General features: G+C 34.0%; 1 protein-coding gene across 3 annotated transcripts in view; it reads left to right on the forward strand.

Annotated features, from left to right (window-relative positions):
• Positions 1–22,415, forward strand: part of ESRP1 (epithelial splicing regulatory protein 1) — a 100,545-nt gene that overhangs the window by 11,857 nt on the left and 66,273 nt on the right. For all 3 annotated transcript variants that reach the window (XM_051970869.1, XM_051970871.1, XM_051970870.1), the window contains exons 5-6: positions 15,144–15,242; positions 15,385–15,439. In XM_051970869.1, coding sequence (XP_051826829.1) covers positions 15,144–15,242; positions 15,385–15,439 — 154 coding nt within the window. The remainder of the gene's footprint in view (positions 1–15,143; positions 15,243–15,384; positions 15,440–22,415) is intronic.

Below are 22,415 nucleotides of genomic sequence, written 5' to 3' on the forward strand. Positions count from 1 at the left end.
CCTTGCTCTGTATTATTTCATATACACCTTCCAAATTTTTCTAAATTCATTTCTTGGTATGATTATTTTCATTTGCTTCCATCTGTTTAGCTAGTCTCCAGTGGATGAACATACACTGTTGTTCAATTCATTAGTGGAACTGATAATAATGCTTATCTGCACTGTTAGAAAGAATTTCCTTTCCCAGGAGTTCTATTAATGAAATCATAGATCCAATCCATATCATCATCACTGCTACACAATATGGTAGTAGATGTCTCTCTAATTTTTGTTTTATTTGGCTCATATTAATTGTGCTTTTCCTCAACTCACGAGGATAGCAGCTTGAATTTGAAAAATTTGCCATAGATTTTGTATCAAATGTGGAAGATATTATGCATGCATTTGATTTGGTTATATCATTTGTAAAGAATTTCAGAGTCCCACTTGTTTTCCCAGTTAAGTACTGATGCTTTTCATATAAAGACTTATGATTCCAAAATATCCCTAAGTAGTATGATAGTAAGATAGGTCAATCATTTTTTAAGGTGGGAGGAGAAATAAAAACTCTGCTTTCCCTTAGAATCTAGATACTTGATTCTTTTGTATTCATTTGGAGGTGCAGCAGTTGTTATACTAGGTGAGAGAACTGGAAGCCAGAAATCTAGAATTCTTATGACCTCTTTCTTTTGGAGGAACTTTTAAGAATTCTATTGCTAGGCAGATGTGACTTTAGCCATATAGATATTTCATCTCTTTGCATTTGGCTGAAATTCCTAAAAGAGTCATACGAGGGAAGGGACATCATTTTGTCTAAGTTTTGAATTTCCCAGTGAATCCAGTCCAGAGCTCTCTGAACAAGGGAGTTTACTAAATGATGATTGTAGTGATAATTAACAGCTATGTTTACATATGCATATATATATATATGTATACACACACACACACACACACACATACATATATATATATATAGTTGTTTATTCTTGACACTTATTTTTAATGTCACATTCATTTTTCAATATACTTTCCTCTGTTCCTTTATCCAGAAATCACACCTTATAAGATGTAAAAAGGAAAGGGAAAAAAAAAAAAACAGTTTAGTAAAACTAATAATATACCAACTTCTTGGGAACAGTATAGACAACTATATTCCTTACTTTTAGTTCTATCTTCCAATTCCCCTTGTCAGTGAAGACAGGAAGGTATATTCTTACAATTTTTTTTTTTTTTTTGGAGCTAAGCTTGTTATCCTATTTCTTAAAGGAAGGTAATAATGCCTGAACAACCCATTCTACAGGATTGTTGGGGTGTGGGAAAATGAGGTAATAATTGTGAAAGCACCTTGAGAAATTAAATGTGCCTTATGTTAGTAAGGTAAATGGTTCCAAATTTTTTTTAGAAAACTTTATACCTATCCTGGCAGTGTCTTGGTAGGCCTTTTTCTCCACAGTTCCAACAACTGTTATTATAAGTGATTTGCAATATTTTTTCATAATTGTGGGTAGCTTTCCTTTTTTCTTTTGAAAATTTCCTGTTAGGATTTGGACCAGTAAAGGCATGGCTGCCAAAGCAAGGTTTTGAAAGGAATAGGGTAGAGAATCATTCTGATATCTATGTTTATTTTCTCTGTTACAACAGAATTGGGGCAAACATGCACACACACGTGCACTTTGTGCATGCATGTGTGTGTGTATGTGTGTGAAAGAGAGAGATATTGAAACATCAAAATCCAAAATTAAATTAAACATGATCATTGAATTTATTGGTTAGGGAAGATATTATATTGGTATCCATTAATGTGAGCCAAGTGAGTGAATCTGAACCCTCTTTCACCTGTTGTTAGTCATGTAGTCAGCATATTTGGGGTTAGTCACAAACAATATGAGTTTGAACTCATTTTGACTTAGGGGAGAGGGCATTTTAAATACATGTTTATGTTATTTTAATTTATGAAATAAAACAAGCATTTCTATAGTAGTATAGTTTTTAAAAAGATGATTGCATATTTTTTAACTGGTTGAAAAAAAAAACTTTCATCAGAGAACTTTGTTAAAATTTTGTCCTTTAAAAGTAGAACTATTTTGAATGAAGAATTTGGACATAAAATTAAAAAATCTTTCTAGACGAAAACTCCTTTAGTTCCTTTTTTCTTTCATTTTATTTTTCCAATAAAGAAGAATTTATTATTTCTCTCCAGTCCCCCTGAAAAATAAAACCCAAATTTTTCTAATAAATATAAATAATCAAGCAAAACAAATTCCCACATTGGCAATATGCAAAAATGTATGTCTCTGAATGTATCACCTCTCTGTCAGGAGGTGGGTAGTGTGGCTTATTAAAAGTCTTCTGGACTAATGGTTGATGATCACATTTATTGGAATTGTTCATTGTTTCCAATTTGGTTATTTTTACGATGTTATTCTTACTGTATAAATTGTTCTGGTTCTCTTCATTTTACTGGTATCAGTTCATTTCTCTGAAAATTCTTTTGTTATTTCTCACATAATAATAGTATTCTATTACTTTCATATACAGTGCTTTGTGCTACCATTCTCCTATTGATGGGCACCCTGTTTGTTCTTTGCTACTTTTTTTTTAAAGCTACTCTTAAATATTTGGGGGCAGGCGTGGAGCTTCTAGGCTCATAGTTTTTCAGCTCTCACAGGGAAGACTAGAATTATGGAAGACTTGTTTTGTTATTATGGAAGCCATTCTGATTATTTCTAGTTGTTTGGATGTATCTTTTCTTTGTTTCCTACTTGTCACTTTAGTTTCCTTTTTACTATGGTTTGCTGTTCCAGTTTTATTGCATTAAGAGCTAATTGACCCCCTCTCTTTTCCATAATGTTTTTTTTTTTTTTAATGAATAGCTTTTTATTTACAAGTTATATGCATGGGTAATTTTACAGCATTGACAATTGCCAAACCTTTTGTTGCAATTTTTCCCCTCCTTCCCCCCACCCCATCCCCTAGATGTCAGGATGACCAATACATGTTAAATATGTTAAAGTATAAATTAAATACAATATTAGTATGCATGTCCAAACCATTATTTTGCTGTACAAAAAGGATCAGACTCTGAAATAGTATACAATTAGCCTGTGAAGGAAATCCAAAATGCAGGCGGGCAAAAGCATAGGGATTGGGAATTCTATGTAATGGTTCATAGTCATCTTCCAGAGTTCTTTCACTGGGTGTAGCTGGTTCAATTCATTACTGCTCCATTGGAACTGATTTGGTTCATCTCATTGCTGAAGATGTCCAGGTCCATCAGAACTGGTCATTATATAGTATTGTTGTTGAAGTATATATTCCATAATGTTTTAATGGAAAGAAACCTGAAGATGGAGGACAGAGGTCCTGAGTTCAAATGCTTTCTCTGCTTCTTATGAAGGTTATAGATGTGTCCTTGGGCAAGATATTTCCCTTCTTCCCACCTCAAAGGAAATTGCTGTAATATACAGTCTTTCTCCATGACATTGCAGCAGGCCAGACACATAAGAGGTGTTTAATAAATGCTTGTTGATTGACTGATTCAAGAGTTTAGCGAGTTGTTCTTAAACCTCTGCCAACTTAGAGATTTTTATGATTGGATTATGAATGATAAAAGCTGAAGCAACATCTAATTCATACCTGACCAGGGATCCACAAAATAATTACCAACTGGTCATCCAGGTTTCACTTGATTTCAAGTGAGAGGGGAACATACTTCCTTTTGAAGCGCTCATTCCATTCTTGATTAATGCTAATAACTAAGAAGTCTTTTCCTTCCAGCAAGCCTAAACCTGCCTCCATGTACAGTAGGCCTTAGTGTTCCTACTGGGGATAAGTACACCTTTCTAGGCAAAGTGGAAGAGCAGGAGAAACAAATTTAAGAAGTTTTGCCATGTCTGTTTCTGAATATAGACTTTTACATGGACTAGTTGGGTAAATTGGAAAGATTGACATGCTAGAATATAAAGTTACTTTTAAAAATAGATGAGGTATTATAGAATTTGTATTTATGATCTAGTATCAAATTAAGTTTATTTTGTTATGTGTACCTCTTCTTCCCTTAAAGAGAAAAGGAATCTGGGAAAGTAAGGGCTTTGTTTGACCAACTTTTTTTTTTTTTTTCATTCTTAATTTATTTTACTAAGTCCATTTTCAGTGACATAGTTATTCTGTGTTAATGTATTTGCCATTGTTTTTAGCTAGACATAAAACATTTCCTAAACAAAATAAAATAAGAAAAGGAATTGCAGATTGTTAATTACTAAGGTAGGAGGTGTAAGACACCCTAATTTGTCTTCTGGTAATATATTTAGGACGACTTGCCTTATTTTTTTTCTTAAAACTTATTTACCATTATGTTTACAAAACTGTTTATGTATATATAAAAATGCGAAACTGATTTAGAGGTGTCAGGTAAATTATAAATTCATTTAGCATTTTAGTGCTTTGTTTTATAGAGTAAGCGTTTATTTCAATAAAATACAAAATTTTTAAAACTATGCTTTTGAATTGATAGGCAAAATCTCAATGTTCTTTTATTAATTCCTACAGCTCTATTTAAAATGTCTCCCTTATGTTCACTCAAACATTATCACTGCAAGACCACCATCAACAAAACTTCCACCAAAGGTTTCACAAAAACCAAGATGTTTCAGATATGAAAAGATTTCTCAGTTACATTTCTAAAATTTCTGGCAGCAAAATCCTTTGCTTTCAGTCTGACTGAATTTGAAGAGACTTACTGAGTTTAAGCAGGGTGATTAAACTGTCCAACTATGGCATTTCTGGGAAACTATTCTCTAAGTGGCAAAAAGGCTACCATCTATTTGTGTGAAGTACCCCAGTTGTAAAACGTTTTTTTCCTTTAGAATTGAAAGAAATACTTTTTATGCTTTCCCCTTGCTCATTTCCTTATGCTGGTTTTCAATTATGAGACTTGCTGGTCCAGTTCTCTCTTGTGACTTACCTTGAGGGTAAAATGATTAAGTTCTGCATGACTAGCCATAAATCAGGTGGTATGAAGCTCATCTTCAATTGACTTAAGATCAAACAGCAATAAGAATAGATGCATAATTATAAATTGATGAAGGAAGTAATTATTGACAGTTGTTTTCCTAATCTTCTCTTTTTGTAGATAATTAACAGTGCTTTAATGATCATTACCTAATATCAGTATGGAGGTAAGGAGGTGAGAATAGGTAACCTTAAAAAAAATTAGATTAGTGTCCTGAAACTCTTAGTCTTGGTGTGTGACTGAAAAGAAAACTAGTTGAAGCATAATGCATAAAACTGTGATAAGTCAAGAAAATCTCATGACAAGGAAGTTGTGATTCAGTGAATAACTATTTTGATTTTAAGTGCTTTACTGATTAGCTTTATGAATTTTATATCTAAAGACATAATTTATTTTATTTATTTAATTAGTTTTTATATGCATTGTATTCTATTCAAAAATTTTGCTTAAAAAGTGCCAATTCAGCATAGCCTTTTGATTTGTGAACCCACAATCATGTCAGCAAGTTTATTTTTAACTCCAATGGCATGGTCATTGTGTTAGTGCTATTGGGGGGCGGGGGGGGAGGTAGAGAAGGGAAGGGGCTGCAAAAGAAATACATTCCTCATCCTGAAAAAACTTAGTCTAATTGGAGAAGTAAAGGGACACATTTAAATGAACCCATGGTTTATGTAGGTATTTCTTTCCATTGTACAGATCTTAACCAATGTATGCTATCTTATTCTGGCTAATTCTGGTCCATATGGTTGTATCAAGAATCTACTCAAAGTACCAAAAAACATCTCTTTGGTCTTAGTACATTTTGTGGTTACCATTTTCACTATATGACTGGTTCACTTTCTGTTCTAAGAATTCACCAAAAAAGAAAAAAGCATTTGATTCAATATTGCAAAAAGACACCCCCCTTAAAAGCTTTCTTCCATCAAGCCTGTATGTCCTGTATGTCAAAACCATTTAAAATTTCTTTAGAATTAACTAAGAGAACCTCATTTAATGCTTGATATTAATGTGAAGGGAGTTAGGTATAAAACAGGAATATGCTTGTTACAAGTGTTCACTGTCATGGAGGAACCCCATTAAGGAAGGACTCCTTAGATTGTGAAGTCCCCTATGTACTCTTACTAGCAGATGACATTGCTAATTGAATCAAAATACAGGAATATCATAAGGCCTCCTAGATGAGATACATAATCACTCCAGAGTTTGACCTAATTATATACAAAGGAAAAGTCAAATGGATGAAGAATACCTATTTTCCAGACCAAAGTGCAGCTGTTGAGACAACCTGTAGAATTTGTTTATCAGTATGCTTTGTATTGACATTGGTTGGACCCATATTTAAGCCAAGTTAGGTTGCTTTTGAGAAATTGTACAATCTTTATTGGCCCTGAGTTTTTTTTTTCCTTGAAACAAAGGTTTTTCTTTCTTACATTCCTCTTCCTCTCTTTCTCCTATCTCTTCTTCTTTTCCTTTTTCCTTTCTTTCTTGCAGGATTAAAATAATAATTTTTTATGAATAAATTTGATTTATTTCTGTTCCATCTTTTTATTGCCATTATTCTTTCAGCGATAAATGCCTTGGAAAATAGCATACTGTAGACTCTGAAGAAATGAAATTGTGGGTCACTCCTAGGGCAATAGGAAAGCAGAAGCATGTGATGGGCATTGATGGGATGTACACATTACAAATAAGGAATTGCTCTTTGATAACACAAAAGTATGTCATCAAAATATGTACAAGGAAAAAAATGAGCTGAACAAACAGAAGAGATAATAAACAACTTCTATGCTTCAGTGTTGAACTTGAAATGAAGAAGTTAAGAAAGGTCCCCAAAATGTTTGATAGGCACCTTGTCTTGTGGATGACTTAAGGGAAGATATGGATAAATATAGTATAGGACAGGCAAGCTTGCCTGTCCAAGCAAAGCTAAATTGTAATATGTATCTTTGGAAGGAATATTAGCTTCGTTAGATTCACGGATGCTTTTGAGACTATTAGAGAAAAGCCTAATTCTCATTAGCTGTCACTTTTGGTCTTAGTGTCTCTTTTTTTGGGTACTTAATTCTACTTTATCCCATTCATTCTTTTGTTTGGCTACAATATTGAAAGGGAAACCGGAGTGGCAGAACTGCTGCTGATTTTTTTTTCCACTTTGTCTCCCACTATAGGTTCCAGTGGGTTTCTTTAAAGTTTTTGTGATTATTGTAATATTATATAAAAAATGTTAAAGGAAGATGTTGGGATGACATCTAGGGATTGATTACTTTAGGTTAGTACTTTTTAAATAGTGTTCCAAGAATCTTTAATAGCTACAGTAATGAGACATTTTTCTGCTTTCTTTAATTTTCTCCTGTCATGTCTTTTCTAATAGGTTTAGGTTAGAGGTGATTGGTAGATTAAAAGGACTAGAGAAGAGAAATTGAGAAATGGTCACCCAAAAAAGGACAGCACTAAAATTTGAGTTTAAACATCATTTTTCCCAGAGCATATATCCAAGGTATATTCAACTAATATGCAAATGCTAATGAATATACTTTAGATCTATGATATCATAAATTTGAGTATTTTCTTTTCTGGTAAAATGAATCATCCTATCCTTTCACATCTTGGACAATTCCCATATAAGTCCTTCTATAAAACTGTCATAGACATATACAACAACGTCAAAATTTTCTCTTTCTTACTATTCCACGGGTGCTGATGTAACATTATAGCTTATCATGTGTTATACATCATTTTCATTATATGACTGGCCATTTCATTTTTCACTTACACATTTCCTTACTAATATCTTCTGTCAAATTTTACATATATGTCTTCATTGGTGATATGTTACAGCTTGCTTATACCCACTATGAATCTTTTCATTGTATTTTGAGATACTTGTAGTTTTTGGTGCTTCTGAAATTGTGTTTTGGCTTGATAGCAGCATTATTGAGAGAATACATGTAGAATTTTTTTTATTAGGGAGTTCATTGAAAGGAGGATACAGTTTTAACTTTTTTTTTTCCTTTTAGATTCTGCTTGTTATCTGTTCTGCGATGCCCATCCTAATATGTGGATATACTAGTGCAATAAGTTGCTTATGTGTCATAAGCACTATTGATAGTGAAGTATTATGGAGATAATTTTTGAGGTTTCAGAGGGAGAAGTTATTGAAAAAAAGGAAATAGGCCAGTTTAGCTTTTTTTTTTTTTTTTTTTTCCATTTTGGACTTCACTTATTGTGCATCTGGAGTTTCTGTCCTAATATGCCACTAGACTAATTCAGTAAGTTGCTTTTCTGTACATCATAAGTTGGGCAACATATGTTGATATCAAGACTGATCTTTTTGGTGGTCATGGATTTCATTAGTCTCTTGTCTAGTGTTTCAGATCTTTCAGAATAAATACTATGTCATCAGCAAATGAGATACTCTAGGAAACCTCATCAGTGGGGAATCCTCTTTTTGTTAAAACTCTGTCCAGAAGGACATCCTTCATGATATTTTCTTTAAAAAAAAAAATAATTTTTCATAAGTCTAAAGATAGTTTTTAACATTTGTTTAAAAAACTTCCAAATTTTTTCATTTCTTGCCTCACCTTCTCCATCACTGAGATGATAAGCAATTTGATAGAGAATATACATTTCATGAAAGCACTTTAGTTGAATGAGGTTATTTTTCCCTTTTGTCTTTCTCAGTGTTAATACTCTGCAGACTGTTTAATTGTCTTTTCTTGGTTCTACTCTGTTATTAACATATGTTAAACATGCACTGATTTTTGAGAAGCTGCAATTCTTAAAGCTGCATTTCATTTTACTGTCTCGTGTTTTAATTTTTTTTTTTTTAAAACAGACCCAGGATCTTATCATCTTTATTTTTTAATTGTGACTGACCTTAAGTAGTTAGTGACCTGATTTCCAGATCATTCCAAAATGATCAGTTGTTTTTCATTGGTTAAGATGATAAGTCTTTTTTACTCTTTTGATTATATTTGATACTTATCAAGTATTGTCTTTCAACCCTTCTTGTAGCTTTCTTTCGCTGTCACTTGTTTGTGAAGATTTAGTTTGATTTATACAAAAAAATTTTTATGTCTTATTACTTTATATCTTCATCAGTAATGCTTTTGATGTAGAGGTTGACAATTCTCATTTTAACATAAATGAAAGAATAAGATTATGGTTCCTTCAAAAAAGCAAAAGTTATGTCAATTATCCTTTCAATTCTGTTATTCTCTTCTCCCTTGAGTTTTTGAAAATCAATTCCAGAATGCCTTTATAATTGTAATTTTTGATGTGGATTTATAACATATTTCTGTAGATCTAGTTGTTTCTTTTGGCTTTTCATTTTATCACTTGATACTGAGGGTATACTTGAAAAGTCATAACTCTACTATTACTAATGAGACTAGACGATAGGACCATAGATTTGGAATTAAGACCTTTAAGTTTTATTTAGAACAACCCTCGATATATAAATAAATGCCAACAGACTGATCCCCTCTCACATTCTCACCATGTATTCATTCTCCTAGTTTCCTCTACAGATATTCTTGGGATGTTCTGGTGTAGTCAAGCTCATACTAGTTTCTGAGCAAACTTGTATACCTATACCTTGCTCATCACTGCTGTGTAAGATAATATGATTTATATCTATTACATTCATGTCAAGTTTTTAAAAACTGAACTTATACTCAAATTTGGTATTAATCTGGTCATGTCTCTTCTGTGCTCTGACCAAGGAGATTATTCTTTTCTTTTATTTCTATTGTTGTATCAACTCTGTTGCACTGATTAAATTTATCCAATATATGGTAATAAAGTCAAATTCTTTATTTAAAAAAGTCTTCCCTGTTTGGATTGGGGGTGGGAGACAGTAATTTTTAAAAATAGGTTGGGTTAAAGCTATTATAATTCACACAATGCTATCTACTCATGTTCAGTCTTTATTTGCTATTTAATTTAGTGTTTATTGTAGTCAGTTGATATAAGTGCATACAGACATCTAGTTCTGAAAGTCATCTTGTAGTTTTTTGTTTTAATCAATAGAACTAACAGTCCTTGCCTGCTTTCTATATCTGGTGCTTATTACTCTTTTAAAACTATTTATGATGTATAGATGTCGTACTTCTAAATATATAAACCTTTAGTTTCTTAGGCTTCTTAAAACTCTAAAACATATTCCATCTTCCTCCTCAGTTAAAATTTTTCTATTTTATAGTCACTATGTATCCGGGGCTTGGTTTGGAGGATCTTGTTATATTCTGAGAATTTCTTCTTCTTTTTCTGCTACAGATGGTGATTTAAGAACTTTATATACCTTCATGGTAATCCCTTTGTTTAGCGTCATTATGACCTTGTAAGTCAAAATGACCAGCTGCCTCATGAAAAGGTTCTTGTATGATAAACCGAGTCTACCAACTCTTTTATTCATTTCTCCAAAGAGAACCTGGGAGTACAAGCGTGTCAACATAGATGTGGTATACATCTTCTAGTTAAGTATATCAACTCACTGGACAAAGACTGAATATTGGCTATCCATAGTTAAATCTGTTGTTGAGTCATTTTCAGTGTGTCCAATTCTTTATGACCTCATTTGGAGTTATCTCAGGAAAGATACTGGAGTTGTTTGCCATTTCCTTCTCCAGCTTATTTTACAAATGAGGAAACTGAGGCAAATATAGTTAAGTGACTTACCCAGAGTGACACAGGAAAATGAGTCTTCCTGACTCCAGGCCTGGCACTCTATCCACTGTATCACCTAGCTGCCCCAAATCTGAAAAATAATTCTTAAGAGTCCACTACTCAAAAACAGAAGATTTGCAGGAGTGAAGACTATTTTTATTTTGTGCTGTTTATTGATAACCATGGCTGAAGAAGTTCTCATCTAGTAGGATTCAATATTCTTGGGTCCTCTTTATTTAAACTTTGGTCCTGAGACAATAGAAACTCTTTGTGGATAGATAGACTTGCACACAATTAGTGATTTGAGTTTGGTTAGAAGTTGCTAGAGCCTGTGCTTGATCTCACCAATCATCTCCACAACAGAATGAGATGTGGGAGTAGTACTTTGTATACAAATGATTATGTAAATAAATACACTGCTTTTCTCAAGTTTCATAAACCCAAATGGCTATCTGGTAAAGAAGACAAATTCCCAGAGGATTAATGAATGTCAAATGAAAGAAAAAGTTCTATATTGATCATTGTTAAAATTATGGGAGCCCAACACATCTGTATTATGATAAATTATGTTTCTCCTTACTAGACTTGAGTAAGCTATATTCCTTTTGGCCTACACTTAACTACATTTTGTTGTTGTTGTTACATGTTAAACTTAAGAAGTGATGATGATCACATTTCTGAACTGAAAGCCAAATTCATCTATCTGCTCAGTGCCTGGAAAAATAAAAGATTTCTTTTTAATGGTAAAGAAAAATCTGAATTTCACAAGAATGGGATGATTGGAATGATTCTGAGCAAGTTGGCATGTGATTAATTCACTCTGCTCAGAAGGGTGATTGTTTTCCAGAGTACTTCTTAGCATTTCTTTAATATTAGATTCACTTCAATAGTGTAGAACTCTTTACTGCCTTTTTTCCAGATAGTACATCAGTACTGTAAATGAAGGAATGTCAAGGAAATCCTTGAACATTTATTAAGTGACTACCCTAGTCCAGGGGCTGAAAATACAAGGGCAAAAGTAAAGCAGTCCCTGACCTCAATGAAGTCAATTCTTTTGGGAGAGACACTATCTAAGTATGTAGAACTACGAAGTAATTTTTGAATGAGGAAGCTTTTGCATTTGGGAGGCATTGGAGGAAGGTTTGATCTACAAGATGGAGCACGGGCTGTGTTTTGATGGAAATTAAGGATGTGAGGAGACTGTGCATTCCAGTGTTGGGGACAGTATGTACGAAGGCACAGATTCAGTGCTGTATGAGGGCCATTTTGACTAGATCATGGAGTATGTGAAGAGCAATGTATAATAAAGTTGGAAGGGTAGGTTGGGGCAAATGGATCCCAATACCAAACAAAGGAGTTTGTGTTTGTTCTAGAGGTAACAAAGAGCCGCTGAAATGTGACTAGGGAGCAAGGATAGATCTGTACTTCAGGTAAATCTCTTTGGCAGCTTTTGGGGGGAGAATTTGGAAAAAAAACTGGTATCAGGAGAGTAATTTGGCTATTTGCAATAATCTGGGTAGAATATGATAATGTCCTGAACAAAGGTTGGGAGTTGGGAGAAAAGCATAACTATAAGAACTATTAGAGAGCTAGAAACACAAGGCTTTGCAACTGATGAAATATGAAGATTGTGGAAGAGAAAGGGTTTGAAGATAACTTTAAGATTGTGACTGAAAAAATCAGGGTAGTTTGGACAAAAATAGGGAAGTTTGGCAGAGGGCTGGGTTTTGAAGAAAAGCTATTGGGTTCTGTTTTTGAACATGCTGAACTTGAGATGTTTAATGTATGTGTAATTTGAAATTTCCATTAAGTAGTGATACATGATTGGAATTCAGGAGAGAGACTTGGGCTCTATATATAGTTCTGGAAGTCATATGCATAAAGAAGATAATTAGACCCATGAAAACTGATAAAGGCATTAAGTAAGAAAATATAGAGAAATAAGTAAATGAGACCAGGACAGAACTTTGGGGTATACACACAAGTCCTAAAATTGTGATATAACTGTGACTGACATATATTCAAGTATTCTGAGAAGCAGTTTGAGCTCCAAATTTCTATTTATGTTGCCTTAAGTGAGTCCATTAACTTTTCTGAAAAGTAATTTGTTGTTGATTGGTCTCTTGTTCCAGTTGTGATTGATTTTTTATTGACTCCATTTGGGGTTTTCTTGGCAAAGATACTAGAGTGGTTTGCCATTTCCTTCCACAGAAATGTAGTTTATTTTTGTGCAAAATGGAGATAATTGTTGTTCTACCTATTTTGCAGGTTGTTTATGGGAAAAAAAGTACTTTTAAATAAAGCGTTATGAGCATGATCTGTCAAACAAGACTTGGGTCCATATCATACCATTAACTTTTAAAGAACGCATTCTGGGACAACTTAACTAATATGTCTTTATTATTATCTGTAAAACTGATATAATAGCATCTACCTCACAAGCTTGTTTTGAGGATCATATGGCATAATATATGTAAAGCATTTTGCAACCAGTACTATATAAATGCCATCTTATTATTGTTATTGTTCTTATACTTGTATTAATTTGGTCATGTATTGAGACTGATTTTATAACAAATATCTTCAAAATATCCAAATGAATATGGATCTCTAAAAGACAAGCTTTGGAGATGTTTAATAATTATTAAACTTTATTAATAAATAAATATATGTGTAAATAAGTATAGGGATATAAATTTTAATATGATAATGTTATTGCCATTGCAAAGCAGTTTTAGAACTTTGGATCAGTAGTGTAAAACTCAAAGAAAAATGAGGACCACTAAGCTACATAGGGATCCATATGGGCTATATATTGACTTAAGAATACCACATATTAACATTATTTATTTTTGTTTATTTTGTTAATTGTTTTCCAGTTGCATTTTAATTTGGTTTGGGCACACTGAGGATGGCTGTGGTTCTATATTTGACCTCTCTCAGAGTTTTGAATTGCTTTCAGAGCCAGTTTATCAGCCACATGAAAAAAATCTCATTATTAGTCACCTTGCAGGGGAGGGAATTAGGGAGAGGATTGGACAACCAAAAGTAATAGTTGACTATCTTATTTACCAATCCTTTCTAGTACTTTGGCCACTTAATGAGAAGATGGGACTCATAGGGTGTAAAACCTTGATATTTGGTAATACTAAAGACAAAAGGAAAAGGAAACCACAGAAATGAGTTGTATAGATAGTTTTGTGGAACCAACAAACATGAATTTGGACAGACAAGAAATATATTGAAGGAAAAAAAACCCTGGAATGCTAAAATCTATGGGGTTGCAAAGATATGGTGTCCCTAAACAACAAAACAAAATTACAAGCTATTTTTTTAAAAATCCGCTTAAAGGATTAAACAGTGTTATGAGTATTTAAAAGAATATACCTTTCACCTAGATGGCACAGAGGATAGAGCATTAGCCCTAGCATCCAGAGGATCTGTGTTCAAAGAGCCAGGGAAGGGGAAAGGTAAAAGAGGGAAGGAGAGAAAAAAATATGCCCTAGATTCTGGAAGAAGTTCTACAAAATTCTTGAAGACATTTGGATGCAGCCTAATTGGAATGAAGTGTATTGTCTCCTAAGGCTATTTTGAAGAAAAAGCATTCATTTATTTGAATGCTAGTTTTTTTGATTTTAGTTTTGGTTTTATCTCCACCTTAAGTAATATTGAGCCAGTATTTAACTTATACTATTTAAAGTGAAATAGTCCTTTCTTTATTCTTGCTTTGCAAGTACTTTTAAAACTTCAGATCTGTGTAACTTTATAGATGCTGACTGCCACTAATATGTGCCTTATCTTCTAGGAGGCTCATGAATGGTTAACTCTAAAACCCTCTTAGAGGATTCTCTCTGAGCATTGGAGGTCTTACTCTTGACACTTTGGAAATCTGAGGACCCAGATGTAATACTTGGATTTGAAATGCTTAAACTCAATGCTGCTTTTAAAAAAAAGAATTTTGTTATTCCTTATAGTGTAATTAGCTAATTGATGTTTTCCTTTATACCCTGGAAGAATGTTGAAAGACAGAATAAAGGTGAAGCACTTGGTTTACATTTATACGGGAAAAGGGTCAGCTAGGTTTCTTAGTGAATATTTTAAATCTGGTGTTGGACACTGGCTATGTGACCCTGGGCAAATCACTTGACCATGTTTGCCTCAGTTTCCTCATCTGTAAAATGAACTGGAGAAGGAAATAGCAAACTGCTCCAGTATCTTTGCCAAGAAAACCCCAATTGAGGGTACTAAGAGTCAGACATGACTAAAACAACTCAACCACAAACAACAATCACGTAATGAAACTAGCCAAACTAGGCTTTCCAGAGGGAGCTGTTTGGCCTCCAGTACTTTCTACCTAGCCTCTTGCTTTATATTCTGTAGTTAGAAACTAAATGCAAAACTAATTTAGTGAGTAATGAATTAAGGAATTTTACTTTAAAATTTAAAAAAAGAAAAGAAAGAGTATTACCTTAACTGTAATTCACAGGTTTGCATCTTGAGAAGGGTGTTTCAATATCCCGATATGGAGCTTCTGAAGTTGAAGATATGGGGAATGTTATTCTGACAATGATTTCAGAACCATACAGTAAGCAACACTTTGTAAACAATGGATGTCCAGAAAATAGACATCCTCCTAGTTCCCCCTTCTCCATTTCTTTTCTCTACTTGTGCCCCTTGTCTCACTTGTTCTAGTTAAAAATCATGATGTGTGTTTACTTCTTTTGTAGATCACAGGTTTTCAGATCCAGAGAGAGTGAATTACAAATTTGAAAGTGGAACTTGGTAAGTCACCAAGTAATGCTGTTCTCAGCCTTTTGTCTTGAATCTTTTCTTCTCTCCTTCCCTTCCTTCTTTCTCCCTCCATCCCTCCTTCTTTTCTCTCTTTTTTCCCTTCCTTTCTCCCTTCCTTACTCTCTCCCTTCTTTCCTTTTTTCCTTCTTCCTTGCCTTCCTCTCTTTCTTTTTCCCTTCCTCCCTTCTTGTCTTCCTCCCTTCTTTCCTACCAATAAACATATTGTTCCTACCACCACATATTCCTCAAGACTTTGCAGTGACAACTGAATTCAGTTAGTATTTCTTAACTGCCTGCTGATGTTTAAAGTATATGGATGCTCCATTAGGTGCTAGAAAAGATTCAGAATCTAAATAATAGTACCTATCCTCATGAAGCTTATCATCTAGCAGGAGAAGAAGACATACACATAGCCAATATTATATGACAGCATTTGCTATTACCATGTGGTATAAAAGAAACTATTTGGGGGTTCTTATTGGTAGAGCATCAGAGAACAGTCATTTCATGGAGAAGATTGTTTTTGATTTGGACTTGGATCTGTGTTTGTTCTTGCTTTACACTATGAATACTGAAGGCCTGAAGTTACTTTGCTATACCCACTGATGTCTTGTTTTGAGGTACTTGTAAACAGCAAAACGAGAGAATGTTTTATATTCTTATAAAAAATGATAGGTTCTTTGAAATGTCTAATGACTTTGGCCTTCCGTGACATGACGGTGATATTAGAATTATACTGTTGATTTATATGTTACCAGTGCTTGAAGGGCTACAAGTCACTTGACATATACGTAATCTCATTGATAAGTGCTCATTTTTTCTCCTAGCACTTTCCCAGTTTACATAGTACTTTCCTTATATCAATGCTGGAGGATAGGTAGTTATATATAAGAAACTGTGACTTACATAAGCAGCCTGCCTAAGTTCTGTTTAGGTTTTGGTATTTAGCCATGAGAAAGAATAGCACTGATAAGGTAGAGTAGGAATCCTCTTGTGGTTCATGCTGGTAGACTATATCTCCAATATTTTATTCAGTTCTGAAAATGTAACTTTAATAGAAGATGTATGAACAACTGGAGACCATCCAGGGAAGATATCCAAGGTGTGGACCAGAAGTCATTTGTGGGGGTTGGAGAGGAGGACACTGGGAATAATGATCCTGTAAGAGAGAAGACTTAAGGGGAAACATAATGCATAACTTCAAATATTTGGAAAGCTCGTATGTAGAAGGTGGATTAAATTTTAATTAAATAAGAATTTATTAAATTCATCAAATTATTTATTTATATTATATATGAGTATAATTTATATTTATAAAAATAAATTAAAATCATGTAAAACATGATGAACTGGTGATAACAAAGTTGAAAGATAGCATTTGTTTTTCAAGTACCTTATAGTCACATGGGGATTTGGCAGGGGAGTTGGAGAATGGCTAGAATATAATATAGATGAACATAGATATTTTTGTTGTTCAGTTTTTAATGGGGGGCAGAGGGGCTTGGCAGAGATACTGTAGTGGTTTGCCATTTCCTTCTCCAGCTCATTTTACAGATGAGGAAACTGAGGCATTCAGGGTTAAGGGACTTGCTCAGGGTCACACAGCTAGTAAGCATCTGAGGTCATATTTGCTCTCAAGAAGCTAAGTTCCTGAGTTCAGACCTGGCATTCTATCCACTTAGGCAGCTAATTGTCTTGTACATAAATATAATATAGGGTTTAAATGTGTTATAAGTAGGTAAAGCAATACAAACTATAAGAATATATAATATAATATACAATCAGAATATTTTTGAAGTGAAAATACTTGTAATGATTAGAATATAGGTACTTTGAAGGCTGGGATTGAAGGCAGAGTGCTTGACATGTGATTAACAAATGATTGAATTGGAGAGGAGATCTGAGGAATTGGAACCTAATCAGTAGAGAGTATGCTGTGACAGTGGATTCCAGGCGGTAGTAATGTTATGCTCAAATGCATAGAGGAAACAAGGGTGAAGGATGAGATCAGAGAACAATTAGTCCTATTCAGTTGGAACTTACAGTGCATTTGAAGGAATGTTGTGAAATAAGAACTGAAAAGTTGGAGCTTGTTTGTAGAAGACCTTAAATGTCTGTTGAAAGAAAAGTAATCACTCTGAGTTTTTGAGTAGACAAATGATAAGGAAGACACGTAAGGAAGATGAATTTGATAATTAGGAAGAGGGAGAAATTGGAGGCTTGGAAACCAGTTAAAAAGTTATAGAATAGTCAGGGTAAGAATTAATAAGGAGGTGGTCAAATGGAGTAGGAGGGGGGAGAAATAGGGAAAGATATGAAGGAGATTGTAAAAGTAAAATTGGCATGATTTGGCAAGTGATTGGCCCTGGAAAAAGAGGCAGGGGAGCGAGCCAAAGATCATTTCTAACTTCCTTGCTATGACAGTGGATAGAACTATGATAGAAGTATAGAGGGAGGCAAAGTCCAGCTTGAAGGTATCCAGAAAGGCAATAAACTACCATGGTAATTTTTGCAGTTTCTCAGTCATTGAAAATATGAACATGGAGTTGAATGACTTTGGTATTATAATCAAGATTCATCTTTGAGGAGAATGTATACTATCTCTGAGGTCTGATCTCTTCTAAATTTCTTGGTGAAATTGTCAAGATTATTCTTCTCTTGTATGAACTTTCCCTGGGTCACTCATTCCTGAATGAAAAAGTAAGCGATAGAAAACCACTAAGTACTAAAACTGGATTTTAATGAGAGCAAGATCTGAAACCTTAAGGACTCACAGTCAGCATTATTTTGTGCTTCATTAGTTGTTACTATTTCATAAAGGAGATAACTTAAAAATTATAATATTTCTACTTGGTATTTAAAGCCCACAACATCTCTTTTATAATCTTATTTAATATTTTCCCTCTTTATTCAATCTCCATAAGTCAAATAGCCTGTTGGCTAGTCGTCTTGCACATCATGCCATCTTCTTCCTCTGTGGTTTTGCATAAGTGACTTCCCCTCTTCCCGCTGTGTCTGGACTTCTCACCTCCTCCTTATAGAATCCATATCTTCTCTACTATCACCACTAAGTATTCATCTCCTATCTGAAGCTTTCCCTAGTGTACCTATCTCTCTAGCTGCCATATTTTTCTTTGCTGAAATAACTTTATATTACTTTTAAAATATTTAATATTATTTATCTCAGTATATGTTAAATCCTACCAGTGGGTGTGAGTTCTTTAGGAGTAGGAGGGACTGTTCATTTTTATCTTTGTGTGCCAAGTGCCTAGAACAGCATTATGCTTAATAAATATTCATTAAACTGAAAGTGAAGTGGTATTTCCTATTTCCTATCTAAGTGTATTCAAAGCACTAATAGCGATATTTGATTAGTAAATCAGAAATGAACCAAAGAAGAACAAAATGCATGAGGTCTTTTAAAGGTATTTGAGTGATTAGAAACTTTTAGAATTTTCTTTCTGTTTTCTTTGTAAAATCATTAAGTTATGTCCATTGGTGATTTTTTGGGACAATGTCTTAGGACTTGGGAGAAGTGTAAGTGTGTGAGGAATAAAACATGCAAAATTATAAAAATATAATGAACAATTTCCTGGTGATTCATTATAGTAAAACAAGGAGTTCCATATTCCCTTTATACTTGGGAGGAGAAACATTTAGGTGTGTGCCTGCCTCAGTTTGGGTGCTGAACATCAATTTCTGAGGGGGTTTTGTTACTTTCTTTTTTTAATAGATTTTTTTTCCAGTTACATGTAAAAACAGTTTTTAACATTCTTTTTTTTTTTTAAATAAGATTTTGAATACCAAATTTTGCTCCCCAAGACAGAAGCACTTGATACAGGTTATAAACTTGCATTCATGGAAAATATATTTTTCATATTGGTCATGTTGTAAAAGAAGAGAGAGAACAAAAAGGGAAAACTATGAAAAAAAACAAAGTGAAAAGAGTATGCTTCAATCTGTATTCAGATTCTATCAGATCTTTCTCTGTTGATTTTTCTATCATGAGTCTTTTGGAGTTGCCTTGGATTATTGCTAAGGAAAGCTAAGTTATTCATAGTTGATCATTGCTTAGTGTTATTTTAAAATTTTTTGTTTTATTTTTAATTTATGGAATTAAAACAAGCATTTCCATAATACTATGTAATAAAAAAGATGCTTGCATATGAAAGTAAAAAGATACTATGTACAATTTTCTATTTTCCTGACTTTGAGGTGAGCCTTGGGGAAGTAAGAGGCAGAGATGAGGGGACAGAACATTCCAGGCAAGGAGAGTTATCAATGCAAATTCCCAGAGATATGGGAGAAGGAATCATGTAATCAAGAAACTGGAGTTTATTGGGATTGACAGAGTCCGACATATTTAGAAAAATCACCTTGGCAATCAAATAGAGGATAAAAAAAGAATAGGGAGAGATGTAAGGCAAGGGGATCAACCAGGAAGCTATTGAAGTGATCTAGTGAGTAATGATGAGGGCCTGAATTAGAGTAGTGGCTCTATGATTAGAAATAAGGGGGTTTACACAAGAGATGTAAAAGAAGAATTTGGTAATAGATTAGATATATAGGCAAGTGAAAGGTAGAACTAAGCATAATAATTGAGATTGTAGGTTTTAGTAACTGGGAGGAGTGATGGTGCTCTCAACTGTATTAAGTGGGAAGTTTGGAAGAGGAAGGTATTTGGGGAGAAACATAATGAATTCTGTTTGGGACATGTTCAATTTGAGATGTCTGCATGCCATCAAGTTTAAAATAGCCAAGCTCCCAAGCAGGTACTTTAACTTGGATAGAAGAGGATGAAGATATCTGACTGTAGCTCAGTGGAGAAGCTAGGTTCGGATATATAGATCTAAGAGTCTGCATAGAGATGGAGCTCAAAAGAGTATAGAACAAAAACTGAAAGGGTCCCAATATAGAACCTTGGGAAATACCCAAAGTTAGTTGGCATGATATTTTGTACATGTAGGTCCTTTTCCTTTTTTATGATCTCTTTCAGATACAGGCCTATTAGAGACACTACTGGATCAAAGGATATACACAGTTTGATAACTATTTGGGCATAGTTGCAGAATGCTTTGAATCGGTTCACAACCCCATCATATTAGTGTCCTAGTTTTCCCACATTCCCTCCAATATTTATCATTATCTTTTCCTGTCATCATTGCCAATCTGAGAGATATGAAGTGATACCCCAGAATTGTCTTAATATGCGTTTCTCTAAACAGTAATGGTTTAGAGCATTTTTTCATATCACTAGAAATGATTTTAATTTCTTTGACTGAAAAACTGTTCATATCTTTTGGCCATTTATCAGTTGGGGAAATCTTAGATGTAAAATTCCCCTCCCCTCCCTAGTTTTCTGCTTCCCTCTAATCTTGGCTGTATTGGTTTTGTTTGTACAGAACTTTTTAATTTAATATAATCAAAATTATCCATTTTGTATTTCATAATGTTCTCTAGTTCTTTAGCCATAAATTCCTTCATGAGAAAAGAATATTTGTAACAGTTACTTAGAGAATAGGATAGTCAATGGAGTAGGGAAGGACAGAATAATTATCTTACTACACTGAGGGATTCACTGACATTAAATAATATAAATTTGCAGTAGGTCCAAAGTATGGCTTTGTAATTAGATCTAGCTCCATTCAGAAGGTGAATAGGAAGAAAGGAAGTAGCTACAGGAAGTCATCAATGATTGAAACTTAGAGAGGTATGATCAATGATAGTTCAAGAGGGCAAGAAATAGCACAAGTGTTGAGGAGAGTATTTGTTCACCAAGGGGTCATTAGGGAAGGGAACAGAATATAGGGGGTAATGTCCTAGGATAAAATGGAGAATAGAGATCATGGTGAAGATGAAAAATAAAGTATTAGGAAACATGGAATGATTAAAAGATTGTTATCAGAAAAGGGAATTTCAGAGTTGTTGAACAAGGAAGAGAAATACTAATGGATAATAACAAGATCAAGAGTATGGCTATTTCTATATGTAGTTGAGATATGATGAAAGAGAGAATCATGTGAATTGAGTAGATTGAAGAACTGAGAAACTCTAGAGTATTTGTGGAGATATCAGTATCTCTGCTGAAGTTCTCTAGTACAACAACAGGAGATAAGGAAATTATGATCTAGGCACTGAATTTACTGAGGAAGACATGGATTGTGTGATAAATTTTGATAATATAAATCTCAAAAGAAGAGAGGTTACTTTAATTAAAAAGTGGTTGCAGTTGGCATTAAAAAGAATAATTAGATTCCCCCAATTCAAGTGAAGAGATCTGATAAAACCTGTAACTTGTGTAGGAAAAGGTGGTTGGAGAAAAAACATTATGGGGAACTACCATCTTGAAGATGAACATAATGAAAAGGAAACAAATTAACAATGAAGGGAAGTTGCTTTGTTATTTAGCAAGCATTCCAGAAGACCACAGTGAAGGGAGTAGGCAGATGTTGAGTCCCCTGTGGTAAGGATATGATGGAGAATGGGGAAGAGAATTTGTACATTAGTAGCTTGGAGTTTGGAATCATTTGGATAGGGTTTATATGTAAGGGGAAGGGAAAAGAATTGAAAAAGTCCTATCCACAGAAAGTAGCCCTAAGCTGCATGTGATCCTGAGATAAGGCCCCACAAAGGGGAGAAGTGGGCAATAATCCTAAAAGGTTGATTCAGAGAGAAAGAGAGTCTTTCCCACACCTGGCATGCCCTGGTTTTGGATCTGGAGCCCTCAGGGTTTCAAAGTAGGACTACATTTAAAAGCTGTCCTATATGCTGACAAGGACTGGAGAATATATTTGAAGTCTCATAATCCACTTCTGGAAGTACCCTAGCCTAGTACTGGTAGAAAATTATTTAAATTATCTTTGCATGGCAGATTCTGCCAGTTTAATGTAAGCCCCTTGAGGGATGGTATAATGCCAAGAAGAAAATTTCACTCAGAGACAGTTGGAATGAGGGAACTTTTGATTTT

Source organism: Antechinus flavipes, chromosome 1, assembly GCF_016432865.1.
Source record: "Antechinus flavipes isolate AdamAnt ecotype Samford, QLD, Australia chromosome 1, AdamAnt_v2, whole genome shotgun sequence".
Classification (NCBI taxonomy): Eukaryota; Metazoa; Chordata; class Mammalia; order Dasyuromorphia; family Dasyuridae; genus Antechinus; species Antechinus flavipes.